The sequence below is a fragment of the Lottia gigantea genome, assembly GCF_000327385.1.
Source record: "Lottia gigantea unplaced genomic scaffold LOTGIsca_3, whole genome shotgun sequence".
Taxonomy (NCBI): domain Eukaryota; kingdom Metazoa; phylum Mollusca; class Gastropoda; family Lottiidae; genus Lottia; species Lottia gigantea.
The window spans coordinates 3,641,057-3,657,403 of NW_008708986.1; the positions used below are offsets into that span (position 1 = coordinate 3,641,057).

Below are 16,347 nucleotides of genomic sequence, written 5' to 3' on the forward strand. Positions count from 1 at the left end.
AATTATGTATACAAACCTGTTCTTTAATTCTTGCAAAATTTTGTGCTCTTATGCTTAAAAATAACTCAATACCTAGGTGACCATATTTAGCTGGTTCTAACATGACATGGTTGGCCGTTAACACTAATAATGTTAACAAATTCTTTATGTTATTCATGTTTGTGGCATTTCATATACAGCTAATTTAATTTTGGAAACCTTTTTTATGTTGTAACCTACTTGGTCACAGTCATCTTGACTTCTCCACAATGAATTTCCTTATTAGATAATATCATATTATGATGAGGTGATTGAATGACATAAAAGGATTTGCCCTTACAAATTGATAGGGGGGTGGGGTGAAGTCATGAAAGGATCACATACTTTCGAAAGCATCAGTTCTTGTCAGTTAGATTAATCAGATGCACAAATATGAGAGATATATGTTCCTTTAAGCCGAAACATGTCGAATAAAATATTGTTTATTCTCACGATCACGATCAATTTTTCGTTCCCCTTTTAATTTCATACTAATCTTTAAGAAACCAACATGTCGGCCTCCATTCAACGAATGAATGAACTGAAGCAAAGAAGAGAAGATCTTGAAAAAGAAGTAACGGAACTAACCGATGTTTTAGAAACGGTAGAGATAGTTATAAACGGAACATTTATTCACAGCTGTCATGATTAGATTATACAATCAATGCTACTGAGAATGTTTTTTTTTTATTAGTGCTTTGGCTACCGTACATAAATAGCACTTACTATCTGACTACTCTGGCCACATTGAATTTTAAATTTAATTTTTTCTCTCATGTCACAAATATTCAAAATATGATTTTCAAGTGCATACCAATTGTCTTAGAATGCCTTTGGATCCATGAATATATCAGTTTTTGAAAATTTTGCATTCGAAAAGAACAAACTTCTCTCAAAATAATTTTGACCCCTTTCCCTTCCCATTGAGCTATCGATTTGAAACTTAGCAGAGAGGTACTTATATATGTCCTGCATATTCACAGCAAATTTCAGACAGTTCCAACGTTTCCTTCCATCTTAAATTAATTTTCAAAGTGATGTAGTGAAATGTTTCCCGATTATGGCGAAATGGCAGAGGGGCGTAACTCTTTTGTTTAGTCGTACTTGCTTTGCCAAATCATTCAGTCTCGAGTCGTTTCGATCACATTGTCAATTTTTCACAGCGACGTAACGGCTGTAACCGCAATCATTTTCGTGATGCTCTCAAAATTGTCATAGCTCTTTGCTTTTGGCGCTAACGTATTTATTTGAAGATTTACAATGCGATAACAGAGTAATGCATTCTGATTACTCTCAACAATTTTCAGACCGATCCAATGTTAAATCAATCGCCAAAGTCATGCCACGATTCCCCTATTGCTGCATCGCACCCCGATCACTTCCAATCGCGAAATCGACATGAAACGTGGCAATATGACTTAGTAATGTGTCTTGATTACTCACAGAAATTTTCAGAACGATCAGACACCCCATACTATGTTAAATCAATCAAGTCATTTTGTCACGTTTCGTGTCGATAGATCGCGATCAGAAGTGATCGGGGTGGGATGCAGCAATAGGGGCATAGTGGCATGACTTTGGCGATTGATTTAACATACTATGGAGTGTCTAATAGATCTGAAAATTTCTGTGAGTAATCAAATGAAATGAATGGAGTTTTACGTCCTACTTTTCTGCACCATGTGGGCTAATGAAGACGGGCAACGCCATGCAAGGTGCGATGAGGGAAATTTTGCCAGGACAGCGGCATTAGCCTGCTCTTTTTCGATTTCCAACTGTCGAGGGATCCGAAGGTATTATCTCGACCTATGGCGGAATTGAACCCTGGACCTTCAGATTAGCGAGCAAGCAAGAACGACCAGTCATACCACAGTACCCCTATTGCTGCATTGCACCCCGATCACTTTAGAGTGCAATATCGACACGAAACGTGGCAATATGACTTAGTAATGTGTCTTGATTACTCACAGAAATTTTCAGAAGGATCAGACACCACATACTATTGCTGCACCATACCCCAAGCAATTCCGATCGCGATATCGACATGCTCTGTAAATTGCTTTGAGTAATCAAGACACATTATTAAGTCATATTGCCACGTTTTGTGTCGATATCGGGATCAGTGGTGATCGGGGTGCGATGCAGCGATAGGGGCATATAAAGTGGCATGACTAAAGCGATTGATTTAACATTGGATCGGTCTGAAAATTGTTGTGTGTAATCAGAATGCATTACTCTGCATTTATCTTCAAATATATACGTTAGCGTCGAACGGCAAAGATCTATGACAATTTTGAGAGCTTAACGAAAATAATTGCGGTTACAGCTATTACGCCCCTGTGAAAAATTGACAATTTGGTCGAAATGACTCGAGACTGAATGATTATGTCCCCCTGCCATTCCGCCATAATCGGGAAAAATTTCAGTGAGTACATCACTTTGAAAATTAATTTAAGATGGAAGGAAACGTTGGAACTGTCTGAAATTTGCCGTGAATAGTCAGGACATATATAAGTACCTCTCTGCCAAGTTTTAAATCGATAGCTCAATGGAAAGGGAAAGGGGTCGAAACTGCAACAGTGAAAATGACACATTTTGAAAAATTTCTGTAAAATCATAGTTCCAAATAATTTTGTTTTCAATGGTTGGCATTTTCATCAACCCAAAGACAATCTAAGACTCTCAGCAATATTTGGAGATTAATATTTCAGTTCATACAAAAATAATAGCCAAAATGTGATTTAGAATTTGATGTAACCAAAGAGTAGGCCTACATTGTTTTCTCAATGAAGTCAGAGAGTAGTTGAACTTTTCCTTCTGGGAACAAGAGAAAAGACGTGCACACTACTGCAGTAGTGTTGCACTCTTGGCTGTCCTGTTGGGGGTGGCAACCCATTTGGTGAAGTGCATGAGAGAGGATCTAGCTTTCAACAAGTTGATAAGGTCAAGGATAAGAAAGGAAGTTAGCTATGTCTACCTACAACGTGCTTTTTCATGTGATTACCATTCTGTGATGTTGGGATGTCATTTATGGTTATTGTGCTAGTACATTTAGTATATTCAAGATCTATTTTCTGTTCTATGTGGAGTCAGAAGGCCACCTAAGCTAGCTAGAACATTTTCTATTCCTTCTCTTTACTTCATTTCATTGCCGATAATTTTAAATTTTCAGCAAAAAGGTGTAGGTTTAGATGGACCATTAATTGATAATGAAGGGTTTCCCAGGAATGACATAGATGTCTACAGTGTACGCCATGCTAGACATAATATTATATGTAAGTTTTAAACATATTGATGGCCTTTGCTTTCATTTTTCACGCTTAGTGCGTCATTATAATTGTGTTTAGATTTTTACAGGAATTTCTATTTTTGTCAAAATTTCTTCAATGTCACATTGCCTATACTATAAGGTGTATGAAATAGCTTTTTAGTAAGCTTAAAGTAGAATGGATGTGTACAGTAGGTTATGGAGGACAGAAAATTAAGGTACCAATCAATGATAATCCTGGTTTTTGAAGATAAACTTAGAGGGAATTCTTATAATTAAACTATTCAGGAAAGATTTTGACCAATTTGTATGATTTATATTATGTTATATATATGTTATGTTTTACAAGAAATATTTAAGAATTCTTCACATTTGGCAGTCAAATCTATAATTGAACAGAGATTTAGTTTGTTTCAATATCGCTACCGTCCGTCTGTTCACAATGGGCTCATGCTCACTGTACAGGCTACAAACAATGATCAAAGCTGCTGGTGGGCGTATCTTTAAATATTGAATATGGATAATGTTCCATTATTATTTAGGTTACAGAATTGACATGCATAATAATGTCCTCAAATCATGGCTTACAATTGGAATCACAAATAGATAAAAATGGAACTTGGATTTCAAAGGTTGTATATCGCTACTTTGTAGGTTTGCAAAATGACCATAAAGAGGTGATGAAAGAGATAGAAGAATTATTATATCAGATACATGCTGAAGCCAGAGACAAACAGACCAATGAAGCCATGGATATATCTGTACATAAAACAGTTAGAGAGCAAGAACCATTCGTTAAAGTAGACAGACTAGATCCTGGTTCACCAGCATTTGATGGGGTAATTACTGTAGCCAGCTAATAGATGTTTAGTTCAAGATCTGATTACTTAATTAGGACATACTTTTGTGAATTAAGGACAACAAAGCTTTTCATACGCCCACAAATATATTTTGGGTGTATATTGTAATCACTCTGTCAGTCCATTCACATTTGGCTCGTGCTCACTCTACAGGCTACAATTCTTTACAGATTCTTTTTATTATTTATTTTGTAGGTCAATGTCATATCGTGTCTGACTAAGCGTTTTCACTCTATCAGCTATATTGTGTATCTGGTGCTCACACTACAGGCTTAAATTCTTAATGGATTTTTTTATTTTTATTTTGTGGGTCAATGTCATTATGAAGATGATCCCCATTGATTTTCAGGATGATCTGGTTCTTTTGAAGAAACAATTCTTTGCAGATTCTTGTGATTTTTATATTTCCACATGTAGTATGGAAGCATATTGCTGTCCGTCCGTCTGTTCACAATTGGCTCATGCTCACTGTACAGGCTACAAACAATGATTTGTTCTTGCAATGAAAGCTGCTGGTGGGTGTATGTCACCTTGCTTCACAAGGCTTTCTTTAAATATTAAATATGGATGTTCCATTATCAGTCTATTGTGACACGAACTGCTCCCTTTTTTTCAGACTGTTTGGCCAATCTCTGGGATGTTCCCTGGACTTTGGTTGAGGGATATTTATAAAGGAATCTCATCTCATGATTGTTTTTCTTAGGGTATTCAGGTTGGAGATGAAATTATCAAATTTGGTTCAGTTGAAAAGGAAAACTTTACAGGCTTACCATGTATAGGTACTGTTGTACAACATAGTAAAGGAGTAAGTACACAATTTTACAAATTTGTGATATTGAGATATCTTAAGTATAGTGTGTTATTTCTGTTTTTTAGATATCTGAGGTATTGTGTTATTTGTGATATTGAGATATCAAGTATTTTGTGTTATTTCTGATATTGAGATACCTGAGGTATTGTGTTATTTCTGATATTGAGATATCTGATGTATTGTGTTATTTCTGATATTGAGATATCTGATGTATGGTGTTATTTCTGTTATTGAGATATCTTAAGTATAGTGTGTTATTTCTGTTATTGAGATATTTTAAGTATAGTGTGTTATTTCTGATATTGAGATATCAAGTATTTTGTGTTATTTCTGATATTGAGATATCAAGTATTTTGTGTTATTTCTGATATTGAGATATCTGATGTATGGTGTTATTTCTTCTTATTGAGATATCTTAAGTGTAGTGTGTTATTTCTGATATTGAGATATCAAGTATATTGTGTTATTTCTGATATTGAGATATCTGAGGTATTGTGTTATTTCTGATATTATATATTTACCGCATAATTTTGAAGCTATATGAACAATATCTCTCAGATAATAGCAAACAATTAAAATCAGCATGGAAGATTTTACATAAATACATAAAAAAAATAACCTAATGTTAAAAACTTTATATTTTATTTTAGAAACCATTAAATATAACCGTTTTGAGAGATGGTGAAATAGTCAAATTAACAGTGAAACCTGATAAATGGTCCGGAAGGGGTTTATTAGGGTAAGTACAAATGAGGTAAAGTCTTGTGAATAGGGTTTTTTTGGGGGGTAGATAGAAATGAGGTGAAATATGATAAATGGTCCGAAAAGGGTTTATTAGGTAAGTACAACTGAGGTGAAATATGATAAATGGACTGAAAAGGGTTCATTAGGTTAAGTATGGCTGAGGTGAAGTCTGAAAAACGTCTGGATAAGGTATATTAGGGTAGAAATGAGGTGAAATATGGTTTGGAAAAGGTTTATTAGGGTACGTGGTATTGTTTCTGCGAAGGGTGTGGCACTGTTTTTATAATCTCCAATAATTGGTATCTAGAGACACATCAGTAAACTAAAATGATAATAACAGTGATTAGTCAGCAGAATTGATATCAAGTGATTATGTAATTGGCGATAAGTGATTAATATGTCGGATTATATATATGAATGTTGGGACCACTGATTAGTGTCGTTATTCATGATAGGTCAAGGGCCTCCAGTGAATGTCAGAGTAATCTGGAGTTTTTTAAACGGACATATGAAGAAAATTTATGGGGAGCTAAAAAAGTTTTCAGATTACACAGAATGTCAGAATACTCAGAAGACAGATATCACAGACTATACTGTACTGCAATTCAGTTTACGATGTGTTACCACTTCAAATGCAGTTTTTGATCTTGTTTTTTTTTTCATCTTGATGCATTAACTGGTAACAAAGGTTATTTTAGTTATGGTTATCCGTTTCAACACTAGGTAGAAAAGAGGTGAAATATGATAAATGGTGAGGAAAGGGTGTATTAGGGAAAGTAAGAGTCATGTGAAACGTGATGTGGAAAGGGTAGTAGTTTGATCAAGGGTTTATTAGGGAGAGAATGTAGGAATGAGGTGAAGTCTGATAAATGGTAAGGAAATGGTTAATTAAGGTAAGTGGAAATGATGTGAAAGCTGATAAATGGTTAGAAAGGGTTTATTTTGGTAAGTATGAATGTGATGAAGTCTGATAAATAGTAAGGAAAGGGTAATTAAGGTAAGTGGAAAGCTGATAAATGGTTAGAAAGGGTTTTTACGTTTAATAAGAATGAGGTAAGTGTGATAAATAGTATGGAAAGGGTTTATTAAGGTATGTATGAATGAGGTGCAACGTTTATTAAGGTAAGTATGAATGAGGTGATTTCTGATAAATGAGGTGAAAAGTGTTTATCAAGGTAAGTATGAATGAGGTGAAGAGTTTATTAAGGTAAGTTTGGATGAGGTGAAGTCTGATAAATGATCTGGAAAGTGTTTATTAAGGTAAGTATGGATCAGGTGATGACTGATAAATAGTATGGAAAGGGCTTATTAAGGTAAGTTGAACTGAGGTATGTCTGATAAATAGTATGGAAAGCTTTGCTTGGTAAAAACTAATGTCTTTAGAACGGGACTATCAGAAAAAAATCTGATTGTGATTTAGTTGTATATTAGCATGACAGATTGATAGGTTAATACTGATTCTGTTTTATTTCAGGTGTAATGTTGTGCCAATAAAGAGATGATCTACAACATAAGTCAAGTCACATCATTTCCTTAGGCTATGTCAGTTATCATCTACATCCAGAAATAACATCTTGTTTTATCTAGGGTCATATGAGTTTTCTACCCTTTTTCAATCCTTGATCCCCAGTTAGCTGTAAATAAAATATTGTTATGTTGTTTTAGTAAGCTCAATTTTTTACAAGCATTTATAGTCACATTGCCAATGATATTTCTCTTGCTGATGAGTATTTGAAATCAGGATGTAGACTGGGATTGGTGTCCAGGACTCCGGAACAAACTGACTGTATAGGCTTTAAAAAGAATTAAGAAAGTTAGTAATGCACATGCGCACAACAAAATTCCATATTTCCATCAAATTCAGAATTTGATAATACACTTTCATACTAAGTTTGATGGAAGTTGGAAAAGTTTGTAATGCGCATGCACACAACGCAAATTGAATATTTTCATCAAATTTAGAATTTAATTTTTCATTTGCATACCAAGTTCGATGAAATTCTGATGAGAAATATGAAAGTTATGTAATTAATTGTGGGTATGCCCAGTACTTCTGTAAGCTAGAATTACAGTATAACACGGTTCAATTCATCTCACAGCTTGTATATAAACCATAACCTAAAACATATTAAACAAATATAAGGAGAGGTTATCCTTAAATAAACATTTCTGAAACTTCGATGACAGCTTATTTACAATAATGCCTGAAGAAGCTACATTAGCGAAATCCGGATCGCATATTATTGAGGAGTCCCCTATACCTACCTTTGTTGTTGTGAGTTATTTTTATTATTTTGTATTAAAAAACCTTTATATTATTATATTACTTTATATAATACCCGAGAAGAAATGTATACCATCGTCCAATTCGATACTATGAGAGACATTCAACACCAAACCCACCAGATTTCTTCAACTATCGAGGCAGTTAACAAATTATGGGCAACTTAATGTGGCATTAGCACTTAAGGATCATTACGATTCACAGCTGGCCACCAAAATTAACTTGATCAAAACACAAAATATTTCAGAATCTGACATACAAAAACACTCGATGGAAGCAACAAATTGGACAATAAAGTCATATCGACGACTACAAAAAGAAACAACAGAGCAGTTCACGCGAATCATAGATAATTAGAAAAATAGAAGTGTGGTGGCGGAGGACATGGATACTCCTCGAAGTCCACATACCAACAAAGTTCCAGAGAGAATCGCTGCCACACCAAAACGAAAACGTACGCCATCACCATCATAATTACCTAGCACGTCAACCTATTCACCGACTCCGAACAAAAAAATGAAATGAATGGAGTTTTACGTCCTACTTTTCTGCACCATGTGGGCTAATGAAGACGGGCAACGCCATGTAGGGTGCAATGAGGGAAATTTTGCCAGGACAGCGGCATTAGCCTGCTCTTTTTCGTTTTCCAACTGTCGAGGGATCTTTAACGTGCACAGCCTGTAGCACACGGGGCCTCGGTTTATTGTCCCATCCGAACGACTAGACGCTTTTTCCATGTCAGCCTCTCGTACCTGCATCACTGACAGGGGGAAACCGGGTTGAAAAATCCGAAGGTATTATCTCGACCTATGCCGGGATTGAACCCTGGACCTTCAGGTTAACTCACTGAGCCACCGCTGCTCCGACTCCGAACAAAAGACCTAATACCACTACCGTACCAACAATTTCGTCACCAAACTGATTCTCCCTTACACAATCAACACCACAGAATAAGTCCAAAATCGAACCCAGAAACTCCACAGTTTAAAACTAAAACTACATTCTGAGGACCTCCTCCATGCAAACCCAAGCGCCACGAAAATCAAAAGGATAAAACCAAATGGTCTCTACCTGCATTTGTGAACCCACCCATATCATCGGTTCCTCCAACATCAGTAATATCCCATCTATTGATCCTGATACCCAAGCCGAATCCTTTCCTGGTGCGTGTCCAACTTACACATCATTTGATTTCTAAGAATTTTCCATCTACTATTCCAAAGAAGGTTTTATTCTACATTAGATTGAACAACAGAGACGAGTCTGGGGAATCCATTTTAGCGCAAAACCTGAAGTTCGCCAACGCCACATTTATACATTACCAAAATTTCATAAAAATCCGAATGGCGCGTCGCTAACACCATACCTAAGGGTAGGCTAGGCCGATTATTTCCGACTGTTCCAGCGAAACTTACCAAGTTTCCGAATACATTAAACACGTTTTACTGCCATTAGCTTACAAACATCCGTCGTACTTGAAAGACACTAACAATTTTATTGAAAAAATACAGAAATTAGATATGCCAGGTAACGCTTTTTTCATTTCGAGTATGTACACGATTATTGATAACAAGTCCGGTTTAGACGATGTTCGAAAAGCCTTTTTCAAAAAGCCAAATTCTGATCGTCTAGACAAAGAAATTTTAGATTTATTAGAAATATGCCTCACGCGAAATGACTTTCAATGGAAAAAATCTATCTTCAAACTTCTGGTACGGCAATGGGAAAACGCTTCGCGTCAAGTTATGCGAACATTTTTATGGCTGAATGGGAACGCGAAATCTCATTAATTTCCCATTTCAAACCTCTCTTCTATGGAAGGTTTTTGGACGATATTTATATTATTGGACAGAATCATTGGCAAACTTTTGGGAGTATTTCGAAATTTTAAACAATCACCATCGTTCTGTAAAACTTACAGCAAATATCAAAAAATACTATGAATTTCTTGGATACAACTGTATTTAAAGGACCAAGCTTCACTTAAACAAAAACCTCGATATAAAAGTATATTCAAAGAAACTGACACACACCAACTTTTCTTCAAAACTTCGTTCCATCCAAAAAACACCTTTTGTGGCGTAATTAAATCGCAAATTCTGGGATTTAACAGAATTTGCACAAGAAAGACAGATTTTGATTCGGCTTGCGAACTTGTCTTTAGTAAACTTAGGAAACGGGGTTATTTAAATCGTTGTTTGCACAAAATTAAAAACGACACTCTTTCGACCATTGAAGAGAAAAATAACTCGCGCCCCCCGCCTAACGCTTTCGGTTCTGTACCTTGTGGAGGTTCTAGGTGTCGTTCCTGCGAATACATACACGTTTCTCATGATTTTGAAAACAAGAAAAACGGTAAAATTTTACGGACGTTCTTTCATGCATCGATAAAAACAACATTATGCCTAATTTCCTGTAAAAAATGCGATGTACAATATGTTGGCGAAACCCAATACGCGTTGTGTACTTGTCTAGGCGGTCATCACCTTGACATTCTTCATAAAAAAAATACAGACCAATCGCGAATCATTTCAATTCAACCAATCATTTCATTAAGATCTTCTTGTTATGCCCGTAGAAAAGGTTTGTATCTACAACGACCAAACCAAAAACCAAGCGTTTGCAAAGGGGGAGTTTCTGAATAGACCGATTACAAACAGTTATACCGAACGGTCTAAATATACAGCATGACAATCCTTTCGTTTTCACCTACTATTCTGCAGCTAGAAATGCCTCTGTGATTGTCAAACGCTTTTATAAAGAATAATTCAGGACGAATTTCCTAACATCTAAGCTGTCAAACTATTGAAATGTCTAACTAATGGGGGCCGAGGGACAACTCTCGGCTTATTCTGGAGGTTTCACTTTATTCTAGTTTGCCCTAAATTTATTGAACTTAGGAGAAAATACTTAAAACCCTATTTTTGGAGGAAACCATCCGTTTTGAAGTCAGTAGATTTAAATAATCCAAATCATTACCTGATTTAAAAGGTGTGGGTAAATATCTAAACTGTGCTCTCAAGTGTGGAAACCAGTGATATACTGAAGGCAAAAGAAACGTCACTTGGATGTATAATATATATTTCTTTATTTTCGAATTCTTATATTATGCAAGTAACGACATTGTCAGATGTTTGACAATCATCAAAATTAACAGTATAAACAATGTTTTTGCAAATTGTGAACCTGGACAGGCACCAGAGGACATAACAGTACATGGAGTGGACTAGCCGGTTGATAGAGGCCAATGGTATCTGGGCCCATATCGTTACACAAAGTTCTTCTGCAGTTGTCGGCATTGGGCGCACTTCATTGAGTCGGCGTTGGATCTCACCCCACAAGTGTTCAATTGGATTCAAATCCGGTCTGAGAGCAGGGCAAGGCATAACTTGAATGTTGTGCTGCTGGAGGAAGTGTGGAGTCGGGCCTTGTCCTGCTGTAAGATGTGGTTTCGGTGACAGGCAGAACATGCCAAGATGTGGGGTCTGAGGACTCGGTCAATGTAGCGGGGAGCTGTGATTCCATTACACCTGCCAATATTCTGAAACACCACAGGCCCTACTCTCCGGTCCAATTACACCCAAACCATTATGCTTGGACGAGTCCAGTTCTATGACACAAGCATCAGCATAACTTCGCCCCTACGTCGCCAAACCCTGATTTTGCCATCCTCCGTGGAAACACAGTGACGACTTTCATCGGTGAAGATGATTCTTCTCCATTGCTGTTAACACCAATTCTGATGCTGCCTAGCCCATAGCAGTCGGTGATGATCTCTCAGGATAGGCCCACAAGCAGGACGATGGAAGGAAATGTGTTTGGCAGTGAGGACTGTACGATCACTGATGGCACGTTGGTGGCTGTCAATGGTCATCCGAGATGATACAGTGGCCATTCGAAATCGGTTCTGCAGATGTAGGCGTATCATGTGCCGATCTTGACGACTACTACGTTCGTTGGTGGTGTTGTAGCGATGTTGCAAACAATATATCGTTCTGGCGTTGACATTGAATGCATTTGCAATGACCTGTGCACTCTGTTCTGCTTGCAGTCTTTCGATCGCTTGTTGTCTCCCATTTCCTGATCTTGGCATGGCTGATAAATCGAAATGACGAATGTAAGCCTGACGGTTTTGCTTGTCCACGATATTCACGCGCATCATGATTTTGACGAGACGTTTCAGCAACTAGGTCCCATTTCACTTTTGTAGACTGAAGTTTAAGGCAACAAAAAGGACCGATAGAATGTTAAATCTAAATTAGTTGACTGGAATACGGCAGAACCAGAGTCAGTGACGTTTGTTTTGTCTTTCAGTATATATATGCATACTTCCCATATATTAATGTTAAGTGTAATGACACTAGTTTTCAATAATTTCTTTGTGGTATTTTAAAATCACAGGCCCCGTGTGCTACAGACAGTGCACGTTAAAGATCCCTCAGACAAATTCAGTTTGATCACAGATTCACAGATGTAAATAGAATATCTTAGAAATATTATCAGGTATAATTTACGACGTTTTTGATAATGAGATTTTTTATATACAGTAGTGTAGCGCAGTGCCCTTTTAATTGATCCACGTGTATATATCCTCCTCTATTAACCATTAAAAGTGTTACCATCAATATATATCAATATTAATATATTCATTATATAAAACATATGTTTCCAACCGAGGAATATAAAATAAATTATAAAAAATAGATTTTGAATTTGCACAATATCATATCGCTAGATAACTCTCGATAGATCCTAGTTTAAGGTATTGTTTAAAGGAATTATGCGATTTTCGTACAGTTCTGGCACTGCTTAATGGTGCAGGCACACGAACATTCTTTGTAAGCGATTTTTGTCGCCGACGAAAGTCTTGTCATGACTTTCGAGAGGAAACCAAAAATCTAGAGTAAGTCCTATGTCAATAATCACGTATGTGATCGGAAGGAAAATGAATCTGATTGGATGATGACGCTCTGTCTTGCAGACAATAAAACAACCGGCGACAAATATCAAACTAGTTTGATATTATTAATCCTGTCGGCAACATGATAATCCTGTCGTGGAATGTCAAAAATTCGAGTCAGCGGCAAAAATTGGTTCGTGTATATGACCAACAAAAATGTTATAGAAATTGATAATATTATAGGCCTAGATTGTCCATTGCTAACGAGTTAAATGTATTTTAACGAATTTTCTCAAACCATAAAAACACAATTTTATGTTGTGTTCGAAACGGGAAAGATTATGGATACAAGAAAATAGCATACAAAAAACGATACGATCATTACGACCATATAGTATGTAGAATCGATATGATCTGACAGTGAGGCTTAGGTCCTACTCTACACGTGTGTCTATCTACTTATAAAATATAGATTAGAATATTTGATTGATTGAATATTTTATCAATTCAAATATAAATTTACATTTCAAATCGATTTTAAAAAAAGTCGCTTCTATTTCATTCTGGTTATACCACATTACAAATTGGTGGATATTTTACCTAGTATTTTACGGTGTGATCTGTCTTTTAATTGTTTCTTCCTACATCGGGATTCAAATATGCCCAACAATATCAAATACCGATATTTACTAAAGTTACTGTTTATTTGGATTGGATTTATATCAACGATATTTATTATATTCACACTAAGTGTAAACTATAGTATGTTATATAATGTTGCTAATAAAAACCGAAATTTTTCAACGAACGGCAAATTCTTAAAAGTTCGGAAAGACAACAGATTATCGTATAAAACAGTCGAAAAAAACATCAGAAAAAGTAACAGTTTGCTAAATGATACAGTGAGAAAGGTTAACATCTCGTCAAAAACATTGAGAAAAGATATCGGCGTGTCAGAAAACACAGTGAGACAAGATATTATATTGTCAAATAAAACAGCGAGAAAAAATAACTTATTGTCAAAAAACACAGTAAGAAAAAATAACGTGTTGTCAGATAAAATAGTGAGAAAAGATAATTGTACGAATTGTTTTCTACATAACTTTAAATATGAGATAATAAACAGTAATATCTGTAAAGTACAGAATGATATCACTGTAGATATTTTTATTATTATTTTCTCCATTCCTAGAAATATTGCCAATAGAAACGCAATCAGAAAAACGTGGGTATCTGCATCAAGGAATAACACCGCTAATACCAGATATGCTTTCTTTTTCGGCAACAGTTCTGATAAGAATATTTTGTTCCAGGAAGCAAAAATTTATAAAGACATCATCATGGAGGATTTTCAAGACAGTTATCAGAATTTAACCTACAAAACAATGATGGGATTTAAATTTGTTACTTTATTCTGTAATAATGCTAAATACATTCTTAAAACAGACGATGATATGTGGATCAATCTCAATTCCTTGAACGAATATTTACAGACAAACTCGGAAAAGTTAACCCATTCTGTTGGGGGCTCTTGTCATCAAACTGCAGGACCCATCCGATCTAAATCCTCGAAATGGTATGCAAGTTTTGAAAGCTATCCGAGTGCAAAATATCCAGGATATTGTTCAGGCACGGGGTATATTTTAACAACCAAAACAGCACAGGAAGTTTTTGAAATCTCAAAAAATGTGCCTTTTTTCCATTTGGAAGATGTTTACGTTTCCCTTTGTATTCGAAAATTGGGATACTCATTGGAAGGTATTCGAGGTTTTTTTTATGGTGCAGGTACAAAATCAGATCTGTGTAGATATAAAAAGAAAGGCGTGATAACATGGCATATGGTTCCTCCTGACACCCTCCTGAAAATATGGTCTAAAAATTGTACACAATAAATTGTTATGAAGTATATCATATTTTCAGGGGTTGATTTGGGTTCTGAATATTTGTAAGTAGTCTTCAGAAGTACTAGAAATGTACGAAAATACCTTCAAAAATATCAAATATACCGGTACCTCAAAGAAATTTCACTTTTTATTTATTTCGATAGTCCGAATATTGAACGTCTTGTTGATATAGTTTCATTTTTAAAAAATTATTCTTCTGAAATGAGAAATCCATGAAAAATGAATGGTTATTTTATTATGATATTTGTAAAATATAAATTATGCAGTAACCATTAAATAAATATAGATTTACAAACTGGATGAAATACTTTGTTATTGAGCCATGATTCTAAAAATAGACATTGCTTCAACTGATTGGAAACAACCGAACTATTTGAATTTCCATATGGCGATCTCCGTTCATACGAGGGTAGCAGCATTCTAGTCCCGAAGTTGATACCAGTGAGCTGTGGGTCGAAGTGGGACAGCTAACAATGTACTGAAATGGAGTAAATTGATATAAGAATTGATTGCTGTATATCTTTTTTTTTTTATTATAAGTGTGATGAATCAAAATTGATCTTTATTCTATTTTGGCTTTAAAGGACAAGAAATTGTTGTGTGATTTTATTTATACACCTTACTTTAGGCCTAGTTAAAATAAGATATTCAACCGCTTACATTTTTTAATTTGTGTTTGAAACTATTTTTTATTAATTATTCGCGAAACCGGATGTGACGTAAAGTGAGCTCTAGAACAATAACAAACATGGCGTCAGTCTATGATTCTGATACCGAGTGAAGGTGAATAATATCATGATTTTAATGTTCAGTCATACAGATTTGAGCCTGTTTATACACCTGAATAATTCTTAGATAGGAAGCAAATGGAATCTAATAGAAATGAGACGAAGAGCGGCGATCAGAAGACAAAACCGTGGATAAATTTTTGGTGTACTTGTAGCAAGTGCCTGGTAATGCCGAATGAAACTGAGTGTGTGTGTTGTCAGTTATTACAGCGTGTACAAAAGATCACTGCACGCGTTGTATGGGGTTGCCATGTTTGCACGCTATTAAAAAAATAATTTCAAACAAAACTTAAAAATTTGAGCGGTTGAATATCTTTATTTTAACTATAGTAAGGTGTATTAAAATCTGTTATACTTTTCAAAGTTTAATTTACCTTTGGGTGTACTTCCCATATTGCTCCCGTCTTCGTTATTGTGGGACTTTGCTACGGCAAAGTCCCAGTTTGTTATCGAAATGTCAATTCTTTTTTTGTGGGACTTTGCTTTCAGCAAAGTCCCAGTTTGTTATCGAAATGTCAATTCTTTTTTTTTTTTTTTTTTTTTTTTTTTTTTTTTTTTTCGAAATTTACACACCTTCCTGAGCTTAGACTACAATAGTTGCAGCAACCATTCAATATTCACGAACCTTAGATATAGGCGACGATGTGCATAAATATATTTTGGATCTTTTTTGCAAAACNCGGAAGTGCCACAGTTCAATATGAGCAAGAATAGTTAATCGGCTCTAGAAGTCGTATTTTTCGGTCGATTTTCTTTGGGTTGCATTTGAA

General features: G+C 35.6%; 2 protein-coding genes across 2 annotated transcripts; both read left to right on the forward strand.

Annotated features, from left to right (window-relative positions):
- Window positions 1–526: 526 nt before the first annotated feature.
- LOTGIDRAFT_182313 (hypothetical protein) lies at window positions 527–8,021 on the forward strand (the record flags this gene model as incomplete). Its single annotated transcript, XM_009057254.1, has 6 exons — window positions 527–622; window positions 3,191–3,293; window positions 3,941–4,125; window positions 4,850–4,951; window positions 5,608–5,696; window positions 7,176–8,021. The coding sequence occupies 6 exons, from the start codon at window positions 530–532 to the stop codon at window positions 7,201–7,203; spliced, it is 600 nt and encodes a 199-aa protein (XP_009055502.1). The 3' UTR covers window positions 7,204–8,021.
- Window positions 8,022–14,048: 6,027 nt separating this feature from the next.
- LOTGIDRAFT_74915 (hypothetical protein) lies at window positions 14,049–14,759 on the forward strand (the record flags this gene model as incomplete). The annotated part of the gene is made up of 1 exon (XM_009057024.1): window positions 14,049–14,759. A coding segment is annotated over one exon (711 nt), but the record flags the coding sequence as incomplete, so codon positions are not given.
- Between the last annotated feature and the right edge of the window lie 1,588 nt (window positions 14,760–16,347).